The following is a 20,550-nucleotide window of genomic DNA, read 5'->3' as shown; positions in this document are numbered from 1 at the left end:
TAAATATTTTAGTTAGAATTTCTCTATATAAAAAAAGGCTGTCTTTGACCACAGTATCCTCCTGTGTTAAGTTTCCTGAGTGATGGGATTACAAGTACGTGCCACTGCATCCAATTTAAAAGTATATGGTGCTTTCCTGGCAGGACTTAAAACTCACTCTGTAGTCAAGGATGACCCTGAATTGATGCTTCTGCCTCTACTTCCAAAGTGCTGGGATTAGAAATGTGGACCTCCATGCCTTGTTTTATATGGTACTGGAGGTCAGATTTGGCATCTGATATGGGATATTTGGCAAATGATCTACACTTGTAACTCTTTTCTGATTCCTTTTATAATACAGATTACAAAATATTTGATAGCTCTAAAGCAAATTTTAATTAAAATATCAAGCAATAAGATTCCCAGTTCTTAACAGGACCAAAAAGTGAAGGTTATTATTACAGATGTTTAAGATTTTTCCAAAAGAAACATTTTTCCTGAAAACGGACTCAAGGGAGATCTAATTTGTAGGTTCATAGAGCTAAGTGACATATAATTCATCTCACTCTTATTTTTAGAATTCAATTCATGTATTAATTTCTAGTAAAGTAGAAAGTGTAATATTGAGAGTATACGATTATGTTTTAATGAATATGTTCAGTGAAGCAAGTTCAGAAGAAAATATATGGTAAAATTATTAGAACAGAGTTTAGAGGACCTAAAGCAATTATAAATTAGCATGTTCTCTGTGATATTTTGCCGATACATGGTTTCACACTTAGTCATAGTCCAGGCTAGTGTTGAACTATGACCCTCCTGCCTGATCCTCTTCAGTATTTGACTACTGCCATGTGCTACCATGAACAGCATAATCAAAACTGCATTGTATAGCTATAGGAAAATCATAATGAAACCTGCCATTGTACACAAATAATATACACTAATACTAATTTTAAAAAATTTCCTAACAGATTCCTTTAAAAAATTCATAATTTAATACTTCTGGAAATCAAACTAACTCATTTACCTTTGAGGCTGTGCTATCCAGAGTCTTGAATTCATTCATGTATTCATCTAAAAACACCTTGAAAGTGTTAACCCAAACTCTCACTGGGGATTCATTCCAATCACGCTGCTCAAGCCTCATAGTCTTTTCCAGAATCTGTTCAAACAGTGCATACAGGTCTTTATAGCGTATGCTTTTCCCATCATCCATCTAATGAGAAGGAAAAAAAGTTAAGTTTTATGGAGACATTCTTTAAAGATTCATTCAACTTGTACTGGGAAATTTAGGTTAGGCTCTTGGCATAGTTTATAATGAGCGAGGTCAAGATATTCCCTAGTGTTTGTAAAGCCCCACTATAGGATAAAATGTAGGCAGATAAACCTACTATGTACTAGTAAAAGACGTAATAGTTGAAGCAATATAATAATTAAGCAAGCCCTAAGAATTACTCCCTTGAGTCTGGCTTTACAGATGATTAAAATTACAAAGCCATGCTGAATTGTGAATAGCTGCTAATGCGGCCTCAGCTTACCGCCAATGCAGATGAGTAGGAGCTGAAGATATTCTGCCGAAATTCTCTCAGGGCTTTTTTAAATACAACATCCACCAACGTATCCTTCTTGCTGTCTTCATTATCTAGGTCATTCATCTAGGGACCAGCCATAGAAAAAGTTGTTATATACAATTACTTCACCAAAAAGATATAAATGCAATGGTTGAAATGTCTCTTAAGCAATGAGTATCCTAAAAATACAAGCCACTGGACATTACAGGGCCTAGAAAACTATAATACACTAACTACATCATATCTAAGTTCCCTTATGACATTCTGATAAAACTTTAAATCCTGTCTGACTGTGCATGTCGTATTATCTAATCTTTTGATGATAAACCCACTGCCTGAGTTACTAAAGAAATGTTAACCTGTCTTATTGTAACAGCATATCCTGTATACACATACAATCATTCTTCAGTCAGATCTCCTCAGAGGCTTACTCAGCAAGCGAAGTATACCTTTTTCAGGAGAAATTCATCCATACTTTTTAAATCATTGGCACTTGCTATGATGTGGACAGAGTCATTTTGCCAATGTGTAGAGTCTAAAGCCACGCTGCTGATTTTCACACCTCTCCTGCGCTTTGTCTTTGGAGAAGGCTCCTTATTCTCTTTGAATTCTTTTCGGCAACTCCCAGGCAATTCTGGGCTCAAAGGAGGTGTTGGGTGGTACTGAGTTAATTCTAAAATTCAAAACAGGGTAAGTAAAAAGACACTTAGTAAGAACATTGAAAATTTCCATCCTTATTGTAAAAACTTTAAGCAAGAATAAGTAACAAAGTAGCATATTAAATACTGTTTATCTAGCTATAACTTTTCTATACTTGTTTGAAGGAACAGCCAGTTATATCTAAGTCTAACCAACCAACAAGGAGAATTTGATAATTACAATTTTTACTGTAGTCTAAGCCATGACTACAACAGAGATACACTGTTGTTAATAATTTGTTAGGAAGTCAAGCAGCTCACCTGGCTTGCTTCTGCTCTAATATTTTATTTAGGGTTTTCTTATACATACCACAGTCTAAATTCTCACAGGATTGTGGAGTAAACAGGCAATGTATATTACAGAGATAAATAACACATTTTTGTATTTTTTCACATTAGGGAATAAAATTCTACGCTGACCATTACAATTCAGAACCACAACTAGATCAGACTTGCAAAACTCTATCTGAAGACTGAGGAGAATGCTGGCCTCTTCTTATTTTACACGTGCGTACTTCCTCAACATATGGCTTATCCTAATTCCATTTAAAAGCTAAATCTAATAATGAAGCAAACAAAAAGCAGTTCCTTATATATAATAAATGCCACTTCAGGCAGGAACTGGGACAAACTCAATTTCTATTGAGACATGATACTAACACACACACACGCACATATAAATTGATATCAACTGGTTTTATTTTTTACTTACTAAGTAATTACTTCACTTTGTAAAGTCAGATCCTTCTGAGAATGAAATCGTAGTATTAAATAAATTATCTCAGTTTAGCTTTTAAAACAAAGGCTACCTTGTTAATTTTTTTCCAAACACAAAAGGCCATAATCCCAATTTTTATAAAATTTCTTATATAATGACATCTGTTTATAATGTATATTTTCAACTAATGAGCCTTATTAATCTCTTATTTTGGAAATTATATTAGAATAGAATTACATTAAAATGATAAATTTAGAATGACCACTGTCAATTATTTAAGGTATTAAGAAAATGAACACTTCTCATGTCTCCTTTCTTCTTTTTTTGTGGCAGTCTTTTTTTTTTTTTTCTTCCCCCAGAATTCCTCTCTCTCCTAGCCACACCTATCTCCTGCTCTGCCCAGGTGGGATGGCTTTTTATTAAGCAAAAGGTGGGTCACACAGACAGAAAGTAGTACTTAGCATTAAAATACATCAGACCATCCCCCAACACCTGATGTATATACTACAATGGCTAAAAATGGGGAATTTACACCAAGTATGGTTGCTCATGTATATAATCTCAGCACCCAAGAGGTCAAGGCAGGATTGTTAACGACGGTTTGATCTACAGAGTAAGACTTTATTTTAAAAAACAAACAAGGTGGGAGAGCTGACTCCAAGGGCCCTGCACCTTGCCTGGGTAACATAGTGGAGCTGGCCCTGGTGGTAAAATCATGGTTGACACAGCCCTGAGGGTGTAAGAACAGGAGAGCTGGCCTAGACCCTCAAAGGCTGGGAGCTGGCTCTGGAGGTACAGGTGCAGCTGAGCAGGCCCCAAGGGCATGAAAGTACAAGTAGGAGACATGACCCTGCCTTCTGCTGATGGCAGCACTGGGTAGCAGGGCTAGAGCAGTGCTGGAAGCTCACCCTGCTGGTATGGATAAGAGAGAGCCAGTGCACTGAGCAGCCCAGCTACTACCCAGGTTGGCACACACAAAAATCTCTATCATCTGCAAACGTTTGAGCCAATCCTATTCAAAGCTGCAGGATCACCATGACACAGGGCAACAACAGGACTTCCAAGAGGATTTCCTTGAGGATCCAATATTAATGATGTCACAGAAGCCAGAGACCATGAACCAGACAGACCAATAACTCGTTGGCAATGAATATTTACAAGTGAAGATCTGTCGATAAATGGGCTGTTTTCTATGCTTTGTTTTGGTTTTGCTTATTTGTGTGTTTTTTACTTTGAGGGAGGAAAGGGCAGATATGATGGGATGGGGAGATGAGTGCAACTGGGGTGCACAGTTGTGAAACTCACAAGAATCAATAAAGTTTAAATAGATAGATAAGATAGATACAAAATTCTACATAGTTCTAAGACAGCCAAAGCTACACAGAGAGACCTTATCTTAAAACAAAACAACAAACAATGCCAATTCTAGAGTTTGAATGCCCGAACTCAGATTGAAACCATAGGTCTTCTCATATTAATATGTGTAAATAGATGACTTTGTATCTTTTGGTGTTCTTACCTATAAACCATGAATAATAATCATAGTAATACCAGAAAAACTGTTCTTAAGAGTCAATAGATTTAATATATATAAAATGTTTACTATAGTTTTACATAGCACTCAATAATGAGCTAATGCTGTGAATTACTATGAATATTATGTACTTATTAAGTAAATGAATTAGGTTTAAAGGTTAAAACTTTACAATTTAGAAAACAAAGGCTAGCCTAAGACTCACCATCATGAAATGGTTGTGCTTCATTGTTCCATGCCACATATTCTTGGAGCATCTCGTTTAAGTAGAGAATATGCCTGGCTTTATTAAGTAAGGAAGCACTTACCAATATTAGCTCTACCTCATTAACCACCCCCACCCCCGGAAAAATCATTCCAAGAGGTATGTCATTCTAAAGAAAAAAACACAGTACGCTTTCAATGAGGAACCAGTTATGAAGCTCCACCCTTTGCCCACTTTACCATCAGAAAATGGATGAGCAGGTGTTACATCCGAGGCAGCACAGAGTGAGGAGCCCTCCGCCGGGGGAGCAGCTTTTGTTCTAGCAGTCTTCTTCTCTCCTTGTTTCCCTTTGGCCCAGAATCTCATCTTCGCTCTCTGGGGTCTGTTTTTAAAACAAAATAAAGGTAAAATGGAAATCAGATGTCTCAGTAATACTTGTGTATCCTCTTAAGCTTATATACTTTTCATATGTAGTAATCTTTGAGCTTCAATGTGTATTTTGGGGCAGGGAGTACAAGGTATCAAACCTACGGCTGGACACACATGAGGCAACCCTACTGAGCCACACTCCCAAATCCTCATCTTGAATATAAAATACAAAACTCTACCAATTTGAATCATGTGGCAAAGTAAAACCATCTCAAAGCAGTGGAACTAGGACTCTAGCTTAAGCTTCCTGATGGCAAACTGCCCTTTTCATTGTTATAGCTCACAGGTAGCTTACAACAAGAAAAACTCACTCGAAGAAATCATTGTTAACTACTAACAACTCTTTAAAAAAAAATGTTCCTTTATATTGCTAGCAATTTCTTCCTGGTCTGTCCACAGGTATCTTAAATTTTACTCACTAAAATCATGATTTCAATGTAGTTTTAAACCTTTTTTACTCACTAGCATTATAATTAGCCACAGATACCACTTATCTAAACATCTGCTAAGGGCATAAGGTTGAGTGCTTATATAGTATTACTTTAATCACACTTTACATTTCAGGTTGAGCATCAACAACTTTAAAAAATCTGAATCCCAACTGCTCTAAAATATAAAGCTTTTGAGTGCTGATGTGAGGGCAGAAGTGAAAAACTCACCTAAGTGACAGGTCATATATGAACTAGCTATACCAAAAAAAAAAAAAAAATCACCCACCACCTATGTGTACAAAGTGTATATGAAATATAAATAATTTGTTAATGCATTTAGATCCTATTCCATTACACATATGCAAATATTTCCAGAAGTATGAAAATTTTAAAATCACTCTGGTCCTAAGAATCTTAATACTTTTAGCTGTTCTTAATATCTTTCTATTTAGAAATAAAAAAAATTTCACCATGAAAAACTATAAACTGGGTGATAGTGGCTCATGCCTTAAATTCCAGCACTTGGGAAGCAGAGGCAAGTGGATCTCTGTAAGTTTGAGGCCAGCCTGGTCTACAGAGCAAGTTCCAGGACAGCCAAAGCTGCATAGAGAAACCCTGTCTCAAAACACCAAATAACAAAAAACTATAAAATCAAATTTTGAGTAACTTTTCTAAAATTAATAATCCAGTGAGAATTGTTCTTATAATGTATGTGGGTATCTCATCTGCTTACTTGTTACTGTTTGGTTACTGTTATTTATGAGAACTGAACTAAGGCATCCTACATGCTAGGCATTTTACCACTGTAGTGATTTGAAATAGAAATGCCCTTCCCCCTTAGGTTCGTGTGTTGAATCCCTGGTCTCCAGCTGATGACACTATTTGGATAGGTTGTAGAAACTTCGAGAGGTAGCATTACTGTAAGAAGTCATTGCAGGCAGGCTTTTAGTTGTTTATATTCCTGTCCATTCTCTGCTTCCCACTAGCTGTTAAAGATGGAAACGATCACTTTCTTGATCAAGCTGCCATACCTCTCTTCCATGATAGACTTGTACCCCTTTGGAAATAAATGTAAACTAACACAAACTTTTCCTACCATAAATTGCCTTGATCATGGCATTTTATTACAGCAACGGGAAAGTGACAAATGCCAACACTGAGCTCCATCTGTCCCTCTTTTATTCTTTTACTTTTGAGACAGCATCTCACAAAGTTGTTCTGGCTGACCTTAACCTCGATGGCTTCAGGCAAGCCTTGAACTGTGTTCACCCTGCCCCACCCTCAAATAACTGGGATTCAAGGTCTGTGCCGACAGGTGGACAATTTGCTACACTATAACAACTCTTTTTAGTGATATACACTCATTTCTCATGAAAATCAGTAAAGTGCATTGAAATACAAGCAGCTCATGTACTATATATTTTAACTTTGAGCAGGGGAGGATCACTAATTTGTGTAATAGTTTATGAATGAACATAAAGACAGAATTTGAAATTTTTGAACATCTACTAGGTAACAAGCCTATGTCTTATTCTCAATCTTAGTGGAAGTGCTTTGAGTTTCTCTCCATTTAATTTGATGTCAGCTATTGGCTTGCTATATAATGCCTCTATTATCTTTAAGTATGTCCCTTATATCCCTGATCTCTCCAAGACATTTATCATGAAGGGCCGTTGAATTCTGTCAAAGGCTTTTTTTTTTAGCCTCTAATAAGATGATCATATGGTTTTATTCTTTCAGTTTGCTTATATGGTTGATAATATTGACAAGTTTTTGTATGTTGGACCATACCTGCATCTCTAGGTTGAAGCCTACTTAATCATGGTGGATGGCTTGTTTGGTTTGTTTTGTTTTGGGGGGGGGGGGCGGTACGGATGACTTCTTAGATTTGGTTTGCAAGTATTTTTGCATCAATGTACATGAAGGAAATTGGTCTGTAATTCTCTTTCTTTGTTAAATCTTTATGTGGTTTGGGTATCAGGTATAAAATGAATTCAGCAATGTTCTTCTGTTTCTATTTTATGGAATATAATGGAGTATTACTTAGCTGTTAAAAAAATAACATCATGAATGTTGCAGGCAAATGGATGGAACTAGGGGGAAAAAGAATCATCCTGAGTGAGGTAACCCAGATCCAGAAAGATAAACATGGTATGTACTCGCTTATAAGTGAATATTAGCTATAAAGGATAATCATGCTACAATCCACAGATCCAGAGAAGTTAAGTAACAAGGAGGGGTGTGTGCGCGTGTGTGTGCGTGTGTGTAGCAGAAATAGAACATATTCCATGGGTGGACTGAGGGCAGTAGGGACAGGAATAGGAGGAATCAGGTGGGGGAAATAGAGAGAGTAGCTGGAGAGACAACTGGAACTGGGGGCATTTCAGTGAGAAGCTGGAAACCTAGTAAAATACAAAATCCCCGGAATCTATGAGGGTGATTTTAGCTAAAAGGACGGGTAGGGAGAGGTATGGAGCCCGAACCAACCATCTCCTGTAACCAGGCAAGACTTCTAGTGGAGGGATTGGGGCATCAACCCTGCCTCAAAACTTTCAACCTACAATTTGTCCTGCCTACACAATGTGCTGTGGTAAAGGTTGTGTAGAGAAATTGGGGGAGTGACTAAGCAGTGACTAGGCCAGCTTGAGACCCATACCATGAAAAAGAGCCCAACCCCTGACTCTACCTGGAAGGCCAGGAACTGGAGGCTGGATAGCCCAGAGACCTAGGATAAAACCAAACACAACTGGAAAAAAAAGTCAATGAAATGACGCGTAATGATATTCTGCTATCAGAGAGGCTCCTTATGGCAAATGATTGAAAAAGATGCAGAGACCCAGTCAAACATTATGTAGAACTCTAGAAACTCTGCATAAAAGGGTGGAAGCCAGAGGGATCAAGGATTTCACAAGAAAACCTACAGAATCAATTAACCTGGGCTCATAGGGGCTCAAATTGACAATCAGGGAGCCTGAACGGGACTGACCTACTTACGCCCTCTGCATATGTTACAGTTCTGTAGCTTGGTCTTTTATTGCGACTCCTAATAGTGGGATCAAGGCCTGTGTCTGATGCTTCTGCCTGCTTTGGGGACCCCTTTATCACTACTGGGTCACCTCATCCAGCCTTAATATGAGGAGAGGTGCCCAGTCTTATTGTAACTTGATATGTCATGTTTGGTTGATATCCTTGGGAGGCCTGCTCTTTTCTGAAGGGAAATGGAGGAGGAGTGGATCTGGGGGAGAAGGGAAGTGGGAGAGGACAGAGAGGAGTGGAGGGAGGGGAAGATGTGGTCCAGATGTTTTGTATCAGGAAATAATAATTAATAAGAAAAATATATACTTGTCTCTTGCCCCTACCACTAGATACAGACAATAGCCCCATACCTAGATTTTTATGTGAGTGATGGAGTGCTCAGCAAGCACTTTATGCAGTAAGAGGTTAGCCTCTGCCCCCATTATCATTATTTTTAATTTTCCAAAATTATTTTATTATGAATATTTTTATGAAATTTGGTTTTCATTATATTAATTATGTAGCAGTTTCACTGTTGTATGTGCACCACAGAATGCCTAGTGTCCTTGGAGGACATTTTAGGGCTTTAGAGTCTCTGGAACTGAAGTTAAAAACAATTGTGAGCTACCTTATGGGTGTTGTGAAGTGACCACAGGTCCTCTGAGACAACAATTATGAACACTAACTGCTAAGCCAGTTCAGCAGCCCCAGGCTGTGTGTATGTGTCGGGGGTGAGTATTCATTTTAATTCAGGTCTTTAGTCTTCCAGAGCAAATACTCTGCTGCATGCAGCATCACCCTAGCTCCCCCACAAGCACTCCTAAGGAGAATAAAATTACTTTTCTGAAAGTCTTTTGGTCTGGGTTGGGTTTTTTTTGGTGTTTTGAGACAGTTTCTCTGTGTAACAGCTCTGGTTGTCCTGGAACTTAAAAGCATTTTCCTAAAGCACCTAGTGTAGAATATTTTACATATATTACAAGTCTAAAGCTGAAAGATATCAACCTCATCCTATCTAATCTCTCATCTTTTATAATACAGTAAGTCACATAATGATTAAGAAACTTCCCCCAAATCATACAGCTATCCACATAATAAGATAAAATTCAATGTATATATCAGCATAATAATGTACTTGGTAATACTGTTATTTATTTCTTAAAAATTAAAGCAAAAGCCTTTGGCCCTTGGCAGCCATCTTCCAATAACTTGCCAAAATGATAAACACAAACAGAAAGAAGAGTGGCATTCACTATGTGCTCCCTAGGCCTTTAAGAAAATATGGAAGTGTTCCTTTGGCCACATCCATGTAAATCTATAAAGGGGAATAAATACAGATATTAAGAGAGTGAGCACTGCTATAAAAGAATACCTTAGCCAGGCACAGAGGCGCACGCCTATAATCCCAGTACTCTGGCAGACAAAGGCAGGTGGATCTCTGTGAGTTTGAGGCCAGCCTGGTCTGCAAAGTGAGTCCAAGACAGCCAAGGCTACACAGAGGAACCCTGATTCAAGAAAACAAAACAACAAACAACAACAGCAAAAAAGAGGAATGCCTCACAATTTGGCATGGTAAAACAGCAAGAGTATGTATCACCCAGTATGCCAAGGGCATCATCATAAACAAGCAATATTCTTGTAAAGAAAATTGTACAAAAATTGAGCCTATTAAAAAAAAATTGAGCCTATTAAAGCATTCCAGGAGACACCCTCCTGAAACAGGTTTCTTAAAAGCAAAATGCTTTAATTTAAAAACTTATTATTAAATAAAATCATTGAAATTATTATATTACTAGGCACTGGAAAGATGGCTCAGCTGTCAAAAGTACTGGCTGTTCTTCCAGAGGACGCAGGTTTGATGCACAGCACCCTCATGGCAGCTCACAATGATCTAGAACTCCAGTTGCAGGGGATCTGACACCCTCACACGGAGACACATGCAGTCAAAACACTACTGCATATAAAATCAAAATAAATGAAAAAATTTAAAAATAAACTATCATTTCTTTACATGCATCATACCTTATAGCCAAATCTGAAGACTTCTGTCTTACTGCCAATTTTGTAATCTCTCCTTGAGACATAGCCTTATGGAGCTTTGCTTGCTCATCAACTGAAGAAAATCGTTGTGATGTCTGCAGGAATTATACATGGGAAAGACTTAAAACTAGTAAACATATGACAGCACGACTGAACTGCAACTCAGTAACCACGAGCTCACATTTCCTGGCAAGTTAGCAAGAATCTCATCAGGTAAGTGAGGAAAATGGTCAAGACCATTCAAAGACAATCTCAGAAGAATCCGAGGATGAGAAATAACATAATACTACATATTACCTTTTATATCTCTTTTTATTTTTATCTTAAGGTGGGGATTCTTTTTGTGGGTTATAGATTATTGTTATATTCAGTCAAAGTTTAAAAGAATAGGCTACACAGAAGAAAAACCAAAGCATCACCTACATTCTAAATTTTAAAAAAATTATGTTACCAAATTAGCACTTCAATTTCATTTGACAGCTGGTGTACCCCTCTCTAAGGACAATCCAGTTCTGAGAATTCTTGGTACTTATCTACTAATTTTCTTGTATTTCATGTTAAATATCCTTTAGCTATTTGATATGCTTGACTATGGCACAAAATCGGGAAATACCTCAAGTTGTTAAAGACAGTTGTCTGTGGCCAGTACAGTATATAGGAAATCCATATCTAATGCATAAAAAGTCATTTAAAAAAGTTTTTAAGTCAACTGGTAAAAACAAAAGAAGCAGGTAGTTTCTATCTGCCTCAGCTTACTGTCTCAACAAGTTTCTGTGCTGTGACACAGAGAGGGAGAACCCAGGTGAAACTTACTAGACTCCTTTAGCTGAACATAGGAAGATTTTTTAAAAAGTTAATGGCAATCAAAATAACTAATGACCAAGTAACAATACCAGGGAGTGGAAAGAGATGCATAACAGAAGAAATCTACAGATCTAGAAAAAGTTTTGTGTATTTGGATTAGTACTAATCAATACCTTTGTACGTGAAAACAATCCAAGAGCAAAGATAGAACCATCTGAAATTATTAAAGGTAGGGTTAGCAACGATGCCAGTGCCCAAGATCCAGGGATTGAGCTCCCTGCTGCGCAGGCCACGAGGTACACAGATGAACTTGCCCCAGTAGTGAAGAATAATTTGCCTGCCAACTGAGTACTATTTGAGTCTACTGATTTTGAAAGTCCTGAAAAAAAAATCAAACTGTTTCTAGGAACAAAGCTCTGGAATATTGTAAGAAAACAATAATATATGGAATAGTAGTTGAAAGAAAAAAAAAAAGATCCTTCAACTAACCAGAAAAAAAATCACAATGTAAACTATATAATTTTTAAAGAGAGAAACATAAAAATATTTATGGATTATGGATCATAATATATGATCCTTAACAAGAAGAAAAATCAAGCCATTTATATTGACTGAACTGTTGTTCAAATAGGATATTAAAATAGCAATAATTGTACTCTATTTGATGAAAAAGGGAAATAGAAAACAAAAACTTATGTAAAAGACTCAACCTTCCAGATATGACACCTCAATATAAATTTTAGAAAAGAATTCTTCCCACCACATATTATCTGATTACACTTCTATGACGTTCTAGAAGAGGGATTGCTTTTGAGAGTAGTGCGAAGGAGGGAAATTGAGTAGAAACATAAGAAAATTGTTGATATCATGGAAATCTTGACACTTGCAGCATAGGTTTCATAGTTGTACACATAATCCTCAAAACAGCAAACTGTCAAATGAAGATCTATACATGTCATTGTATGTCCTAGACCTCATTTATAAATAAAATTAATAAATCAATTATCAAGTCAATACATATAGTAAATTTTACAAGGATGAAAGATGTGGTACTTAATATGCAGTGATTACAGAATCTTTTTCCCACTCATGAAGAGAATTATAATAAATAACATTTGACAGCTCAACCCTAAATCAGACATTTATACATTCCTATTTTAGGAACATGGAACATGGAGCAGCATACCATAAGAAGGGGAGGGCTGTAAAATGCTGTCTTCAAGGGATGCTACAACCACTGCATGATCTTAAGGTAGCAGCAGTTGCCTGCACTGGGCCTGTCAATCACCAATCATAGATGGGAGGGGCTCCTGGGCTCAATCCCTTCATCCTGAACCACTGGCAACTGACAGGTTTTAAGATAGTGATTGTCTTCAGTAGCATACAAAATAGTTCCAAACTTGGGGCTACACAAACAGTGCTGGTTAAAATCAGTAGGCAACAAAAAGGCATGAAGATAGGAAAGGAACCTACAAGGAGGAAGTGGGAATGGTGGTAGAAGAGGTGGGAGAGAGAAAAGTAAAGGCTGGTACTGAGAGGACTGGAGAGTTGGCTCAGAGGTTAAGAGCACCCCTTTGCTCTTCCAAAGATCCTGAGTTCAATTCCCAGCAACCACATGGTGGCTCACAGCCATCTATAATGAGATCTGGTGCCCTCTTCTGGTGTGTAGGTGCACATGCACGTGAACACTATATACATAATAAATACATAAATCTAAACAAACAAGCAAAAAAAACCTCATGAATGTTTTTGAAAAAAGGTTGGCACTGATAGTAAATATGTATGAACTATCAAAAATAAATACAATCAATATAAAAAAGATAAAATTAACTTGAAAAATAAAGTGTACAAAAGAGAAAAAAAAACAGAAAAATTTAATTGAGAAAACGATAAAGAGTATAAAATAAATATAAGAAGAAAAACAAAAACAGAAGTAAAACTACACAGGCAAAGCAGGAAAAAACCCAACCAAACAACCAAAGAAAAAACACCATTACTAGTACCTTTAGTTTCTAAGTAAGAGAAAAAAATATAAAGATAACTTTTCAAAAGACAAAAATAAGGCCAGAATTTATAACATAGAACGAGTCTGGTAAATATAATGGATCACTAATCTACAATGATCAACTTGAAATCATATCCTACACTTGAAACAAAGGAAAAAGTCTGAGGACCTCCAAACTAAAAGGTCAAATAACTCACAAATACAAGAGAATTACAATGACAACAGACAATACTACATAATGAAAGGCATCAATAAAACAGTATTTTCAAAAAACTCAGGGACAGCAATGATGAATCACTGACTTAAAATCTGAATCATGGATTTATTAATTGAAGAAATAGACTTGTTTTACTTTTTACTTATGAAAGTTGCTTGAATGCATGTTATGTACACAATGTGCATGCCTATAGGATTCCCTGGACCTGGGGTTATGGATGTATGTGCAAGAGCAAGCAGTGCTCTTAACTGCCGAGTCAGTTCTACAGCCCCTAAAAATCATGGATTTAATGTAGTCAAGATGGTTCCTCAAATATCAAGACTACAAAAAAGTTGGGTAACTGAGTATTTTTAAGTCCTTCCTGGCTAACTACATACTGCTAGAAGAGTTTCATCTAAGCAAATGCATTTAGTACAAGAGCACAAAGATAGGACTTAGAGAAAAAAGAAAAGAAAGAAAGAGAAAAAAGCTCCCAAAAACAGATATAAAGAAGATGAGGAGGGCCAGGCATGGTGGCACACGCCTTTAATCCCACCACTAGGAAGGCAGAGGCAGGCAGATCACTGTTAGTTCGAGGCCAGCCTGGTCTACAAAGCAAGTCCAGGACAGCCAAGGCTACAGAGAAACTCTGTCTCAAAGAAAGAAGATGAGGAAAGCAGAGTGACTATTAGTGTCACAGATGCAAATTAATTGGGTATTAATTATTGATAACTGACTGGGTATGGTGGTATAGTTCTATAGCGAATACAAATAACTGACCTATCAGATCAATAAAGATCTGACTCACTTATGAATGAAAAATACCTTCAATATTCTAAGTAGGACTCAAGTATACAGAAAACATCTAAGTAAGGATAAAATAAAGGGAAAAGGAAAGGTATACAAAGTAAATGGAAGTGATAAAGAAAGAGAAGCAGAGATATTATTAAAAAGAACTAAAAATATAAAGCATTAAATGTGACAGGGTGCTTCTTTAAATACTAAAAGCCACAATTAAGAAATAGGTGATTTATCCTACCATTCTCAGCTGGAGACAGCACAGTATATAAAACATAATGAAGATAACAAGGACAATATAATGAAGAGGGTAGAGATTATGAGTATATCTTGAATACTTTATACTCTGAACAAAGTACTTTTATCAAATACTTATGGCATATTCACAAAAACTGGTCATATTAGATAGCAAAGAAATCATTAATAAATTCTACCAATTATAAATACTACAGAAATAAAGATAAAATCACAAACCAATGAAGCAGAAAATGGAAAAACAGAAATAATAAATAAAAATTACACCTCTTTGGAAAAGATAAGACAGTGACTAGTGCTATAATTTGGAAATGGTATGATGCTCAAAGGTTTTGGCTTAGGATCTCAAAACAACAGTGTTTACACGTAGGGCTTGAAGAAGGTGACTATATCATTAAGGCTCTGACCTTAACAATGATCAGTCCATTGATATATATCCGTAACGTGATAGCAAACCTAGTGGGAGGAACTAGGTTATCGGGCCATCTTTTGGGAAGGAATACCTTTTCCATTTTTGGCCACCACAAAGGATATAGACCGACTCCTCACAGAACCAAAGCAACAGGCATGTGACTAGGCCTATCATTTATGTTCTTACTTCAGGTAATTTTGTTGTGGTTACGGAAATCTAGAACACAGCTAACTTAAAAATAACCAAAAATCTAAAAATTAAGAAATAGCCAAGTCAGTGTGGTGGTGCAGGCCTAACACAGCACTCAGGAAGCATCGCTTTTTTTTTTTTTTTTTGTCAGACATGTAATATAGGGATTTCTACGCGTTCTAGGCCAGCATGGTCTACTATAGCAAGTTTCAGCCAAGCCAGGCTATAGTGAAACAATATCTTAAAAACAAAGGGGAGGGGAATAATCACTCAAACACAGTGATTTTCTTTTTAATCATAAGAAACCATGTTCCAGACTTTTATATAAACAAATATTTAAAGTTAGAGGACAAGAATAACTTCATAAAGAATGAAAAGTGAAGTTTAGCAGATGTATTGCATTAGGAAATATGTTTTAAATGTCCAATTTTCTGACAGGGTGGTGGCAGCAGCACACACCTTTAATTCAAGCACTTTAATACCAGAGGCAGGTTGATCTCTCTGAGTTCAAGGCCAGCCTGGTCTACGAAGGGAGACCCAAAATAGTCAAGGCTCTGTTTTGAAACAACACCACCACCAGAAACCACCTTCCCAAAAGGGGTGGGGGTGGGGCCTTAACAAGGAACTATGTCACAATAGCACTACTTTTAAGATGTTTAAATCTGAGTAATGGCAAGGGAAAAAAAAGTATGTGTAGAAATGTATGTTTCCTATAATCTCTCAGATAAGGAATATAAACAATTTTACTAATTCATCATGTAGAAGATACACTGAAAAACTAAACACCAAAACAGGAATTCATCTTAAAAAATGTAGCTTAGCAGAATATGCTTTTTTTCGTCTTGGGTAATACCAAGGTGGTAGGCATATAAACTAAGGGAGAATAGCACACTGAGGGTATTTAAACTGCAGTTTGAAACAAAAGACTTAGAAAAAGAGCATAGAGGTAGGAAACTGTAACTCATGCCTACCCTCCCCTACAGCATCAACAATTATGAATTAACCATCTTCAGAGGTAATACTTATCTCAAATTCTCTTTAGGTGACTAATTTGCAATTGTTTTTAATCCTGTAAGATCAGTAACTTTAGAATTAAAAAGAGCAGATGGCATTTCTGCTAAAAATTAACACCATGCTCCTTAGTTAGCATATTTTGGTGGTAACACCAATTCATCGCGGGGGGGGGAGGGGGGGGGGAAATCCATGTGCGCAATAAACTCAAACCCACTTTTTTTTTAAAGTGCACTTTTGTGAATGCAGTAAGTTCGTCTTATAAAATATAAGATTCATCATCACAGTATCAGAAAATGTTAGAATATGACACATATTTCAGGATCAACAGTGAAACACATTTTAAAACCATTCTTTCCCTCCCCTCCACACCCCCACTCCAGTAAGTGTCTACTAGCTTATTCTACAAAGCAAAGCTTCTTCATGCAAGCATCCACCAGAAACCAGCACCACCACCTGTTCCTAAAACAGAACAAACAGGATAGTAAGAAAGCTAGAAGTGACTAACACACTGTGCAGGAAGGTGCTCTACAACTACGGGCATGCAGTGACCGTCAAGCAGGTGAACATAAGCTAAAACACCAAAAAGAGCCAAATGCTCCCAGCAGAAAGCCTAACATCCTGGTTCATCCCAGCAAGAGTTCCCAGTGTGAATAGTATTCTACTACTGAAAGGACTAAGGATTGTTACAAAAGAAACTCAGGAACAAAGCAGCAGTTATAAAGTGCTAAGTTCTTCCACAAACAATAAGTCTATATGAAATAGATAAATCTACATTTTCAGAAAGATTTGTTTGTTCCATTATAAAATTTTAAGTTTATTATATATGTATGTGTGTGTGTGTGTGTGTATACATATACATTTCATTATTTAAAATTCAAATATAGGGCACTTTCATAGCAGTTACAAAATCCTACAGTCAAGAGAGCCGAGCTCTACTTACATATATTAACAGAAGAGTACAGATCATTTCAAATTTCTGCAATTTTCAGGTTTATAACTCATTTTGTTTTATAGGGAGCATGTCCTGCATTTTTTGTTTGTTTTGTTCTCCACAGAGTATCAACATTACTACTTAAAAATCAAGTCTAGCCTTCCATGAGAGATAAATACAATCAGAATATTTTAGAAATTTGGAGAAATTCTGAGTGTAAACAACATCTTATAACAGTTTAAACTTGAAATATGTAATGACTCAAAGATCATCATAAAAAGTCTTCCACAGTGAACAGACATGAAAGGCTAGACAACCAATTTATATAGGGAAATAAAAAAACTATTTCATCAACCATAATGTTTGAGTTCCTATTAGACTTAGTTTATTAGGGTCTCTATACTGGCATTTCATAGAATGATGAAGAATAAAGTGTGTGTGTGTGTGTGTGTGTGTGTGTGTGTGTGTGTGTGTGTGTCTTCCTCTATTATTCTGCTTTTATTAGACACGGCCTCAGTATGTAACCCTGCATAACTTGGCTTGACAATTGGTATATAGACCTAGGTGGCTTCTGCCCCCCCAATGCCAAATGCTATGATTAAAGGCATATGTCACAATGTCTGCCTATCTGGTTTTTAGGGGTTTGGTTTGGTTTAGTTTTAGTTTTTTTGAGACAGAGTCTCTCACTGAATCTGGAGCTTGACCATGTGGTAAAGCTGAGTGGGATCCTCCTATCTCCACCTCTAAGCTCTGTTATTAAGGGCTCATGCTTGGCTTTTTATATGGGTGCTAGGAGTCTAAACTCAGGATGTTGAGCAGCAAGCACTTTACCTACTGAGCCATTATCCTAGCCCCAAGAATAAAACTCTTTACCCTAAGACATCTATAAATACAATCATACATGTAACATGTTTACCTAATTGTGGTTCAGATGATAATAAAACTTATATCCTTAGCCAAAATGAGTATAGTTTTATTCAAACAACTAAAATGTTATAATTTCTGATTAAAACAAATTCATGCCATATATAGCCTTCTATTTGGTTGGGCTGGTCAGGATGATATATTTTGCTCATTAAATTCCCTATGTCTGTGTTTTGCTAAAGATCAGGCCTGAGCTTCGCATGCCCACTCTTGTTTTTCCTTTAGTGTTTTGAGACAGGTTTTGCTTTCTATTTTAGCCTGGCCTTCAAGTATATAGCTCATGCTGGCCTCAAAATATGGCAAGCCTCTTGCCTCAGACTTCTAAATGTGTGACCACATCCATCTTATTAGTCTTTGGTTTTTGAAGACATGGTCTTACCCTATAGTTCAAGCTGGCCTTGAACTTGAGGTAATTGTGTTCCCATGCCCAGTTAAATTATATAAAATCCATGTCTCTCTTCTATTACTGAACATACGGGAGAAGGTAGAAACCGTAAAGCTTCCCCTGCCTCTAATTTTTAAGTAACTGATCTGTGAGTTAAAGTCTGACTTTATTTAACAGAATAATATATTATTCTATATACCAGGTCAGTAAACTCTGACCAGTCAGTCACATAAAGCCTACTGCCTAGTTCTCCACACTTACCAGAAACGCCCATTTCCATCTTATTGCCTATGACTGCTTTCACATGGTAGTGGTCAAGTTTAAATAGCTACAAGCAACAGAGACCATGATCTACAAAGTCTAAAATATTTTTTATCTGGCCCTTTACAAAAACAAAAAGAAAAAACTTAGGATTCCTACTCTAGACCTTTAAAGGTATAACAGTCAACATTTCTACATCAGGGCTAATTTAAGTGATCTTAATTTTGCCCAATTTATCATGTGATATATACAGTTAAGGTGCCCCTAATTTGAGTACTATTAAATTAGACTTAGCTTATGTTGCTGCGTTCACTGAGGCTTCTCGTGTACAAGCCATTGTATGGAAAAGGCTGTGAAGGTTAGCTGTAGATTAGCAAAGACTACTCCAAGCAGATCTGCTTGCTGTTTCTTTCTTATTGCTATAAAAATTACCATTTCGGAGTCACTGTGAGAGGCCTGGCCCAGGCTGGACACAGGGCCTAGCTCAGAGTGAGGAGCTTGGTCAAGGGAGAGAAGGGGCTCAATAATGTCATCGTGATCATCTTCCTCTGTATCCCCCTCCCCATCGGCCAAAGTACCTCTAGTCAAGAAATCGGAGCGCGTCCGCGCCATTCGAGCTTTCTTTTTATGGGCCGGTCTGGCAACCTGCTTGACCAAATGATAAAACAAATAACACAACAATGTTTTGTTTTTGTAATTTGGGAACAGATGCCAATGAAAGAGGGCTCATGAATGTCTGGAAATTTCCCTCCACCCCACCATGCCCTATCTATTAGCAGAAGTAACAGGGATGACCAAAAAGAATCCATACTCATTCCTTACTGTGAACAGCAGATAAGGATCCAACCTAAGTCTACGCTAGCCTTCTCTGTAGTGAACTAAGTCACCCTTCACTGCCACTGATCACACCAAAGTCATCTGAACAAACTGTCCTTTTTTGCCTTAGAAACTTCTTTCTTGTAATACAATTTGTACTTTCAGGCATCATTCCTTGCCTAGTATACACCTTCCTGATTATAAAAGGCTAGCCAATAGCTTCTTTCTGTAAAAATCACCTGGGAATAAATGGGTAGAGATGGTGTTCTACCTACAAAAGTAGTAAATTCCAAAATAACGTGAACCTCTTCTCATTAGAAGATAAACAGGATCCAATACTTACCTCTCGTTGCCCCAGCCCTGCTAATTTAGGTTTCCAAGCTGGTTCATCTTGTTTGTGGGTTTGAGGATTTCCACTGCATACACTTCAAATAAAATAAACAAGACTGCATTTCAATTCCTAGTAGATATTCCATTGAAGTAGTCCTAAAGTATAGTATGAATTATAATTTTGTTTTTGAGACAGTGTCTCTCTATGTAGCCTTGGCTGTCCTGGAACTCACCAAGTAGATCAGTCAAGCTGTGGATTCAGAGATCTGCCTGCCTCTGTATACTGAGTACTGAGATTAAAGGCATGTGCTACCACATGCTCTGAAGTATAATTTAACAGGACAGGACAAGTCACAGAAACCTAGGAAATTCTATAATTAATTCTAGAGCTAGTCAATTCCAAAATATGATTTATTATATTACTCTCATATTGTGTTATGTATATGAATGTGTATGAGGGCATGCACACATGCATGTAAGTAGGCAATTACACATGTCTGCGTACTGTACTGTGGAAACTGGAGGTCAACACCAGGGGCCCTGCTGTGTTATCTGCCTTGTCTCCGTTACATGGGATCCTTCACTGAACCTGGAGTGTACTTTTTTTTGGCTA

The 20,550-nt window shown here is 37.1% G+C and overlaps 1 protein-coding gene across 6 annotated transcripts in view; it reads right to left on the bottom strand.

The window, feature by feature from the left end:
• The window catches only part of MYO9A (myosin IXA), a 173,646-nt gene that overhangs the window by 34,045 nt on the left and 119,051 nt on the right, over window positions 1-20,550 (bottom strand). For 3 of the 6 annotated variants that reach the window (XM_084782524.1, XM_084782527.1, XM_084782526.1), the window contains 7 exons: window positions 19,951-20,032; window positions 19,224-19,439; window positions 10,600-10,712; window positions 4,945-5,087; window positions 2,000-2,223; window positions 1,518-1,634; window positions 1,007-1,195 (listed from right to left, as the gene is read on the bottom strand). In XM_084782524.1, the coding sequence (XP_084638650.1) occupies window positions 1,007-1,195; window positions 1,518-1,634; window positions 2,000-2,223; window positions 4,945-5,087; window positions 10,600-10,712; window positions 19,224-19,439; window positions 19,951-20,032 (1,084 nt within the window). The remainder of the gene's footprint in view (window positions 1-1,006; window positions 1,196-1,517; window positions 1,635-1,999; window positions 2,224-4,944; window positions 5,088-10,599; window positions 10,713-19,223; window positions 19,440-19,950; window positions 20,033-20,550) is intronic. The other 3 variants (XM_084782528.1, XM_084782529.1, XM_084782525.1) reach the window with 2 other exon arrangements.

This window comes from Acomys minous (assembly GCF_964271855.1).
Source record: "Acomys minous genome assembly, chromosome: 5".
Lineage (NCBI taxonomy): Eukaryota > Metazoa > Chordata > Mammalia > Rodentia > Muridae > Acomys > Acomys minous.
Note: the sequence above shows the minus strand (reverse complement) of the source record. Positions and strands in the feature narration are given on the sequence as shown.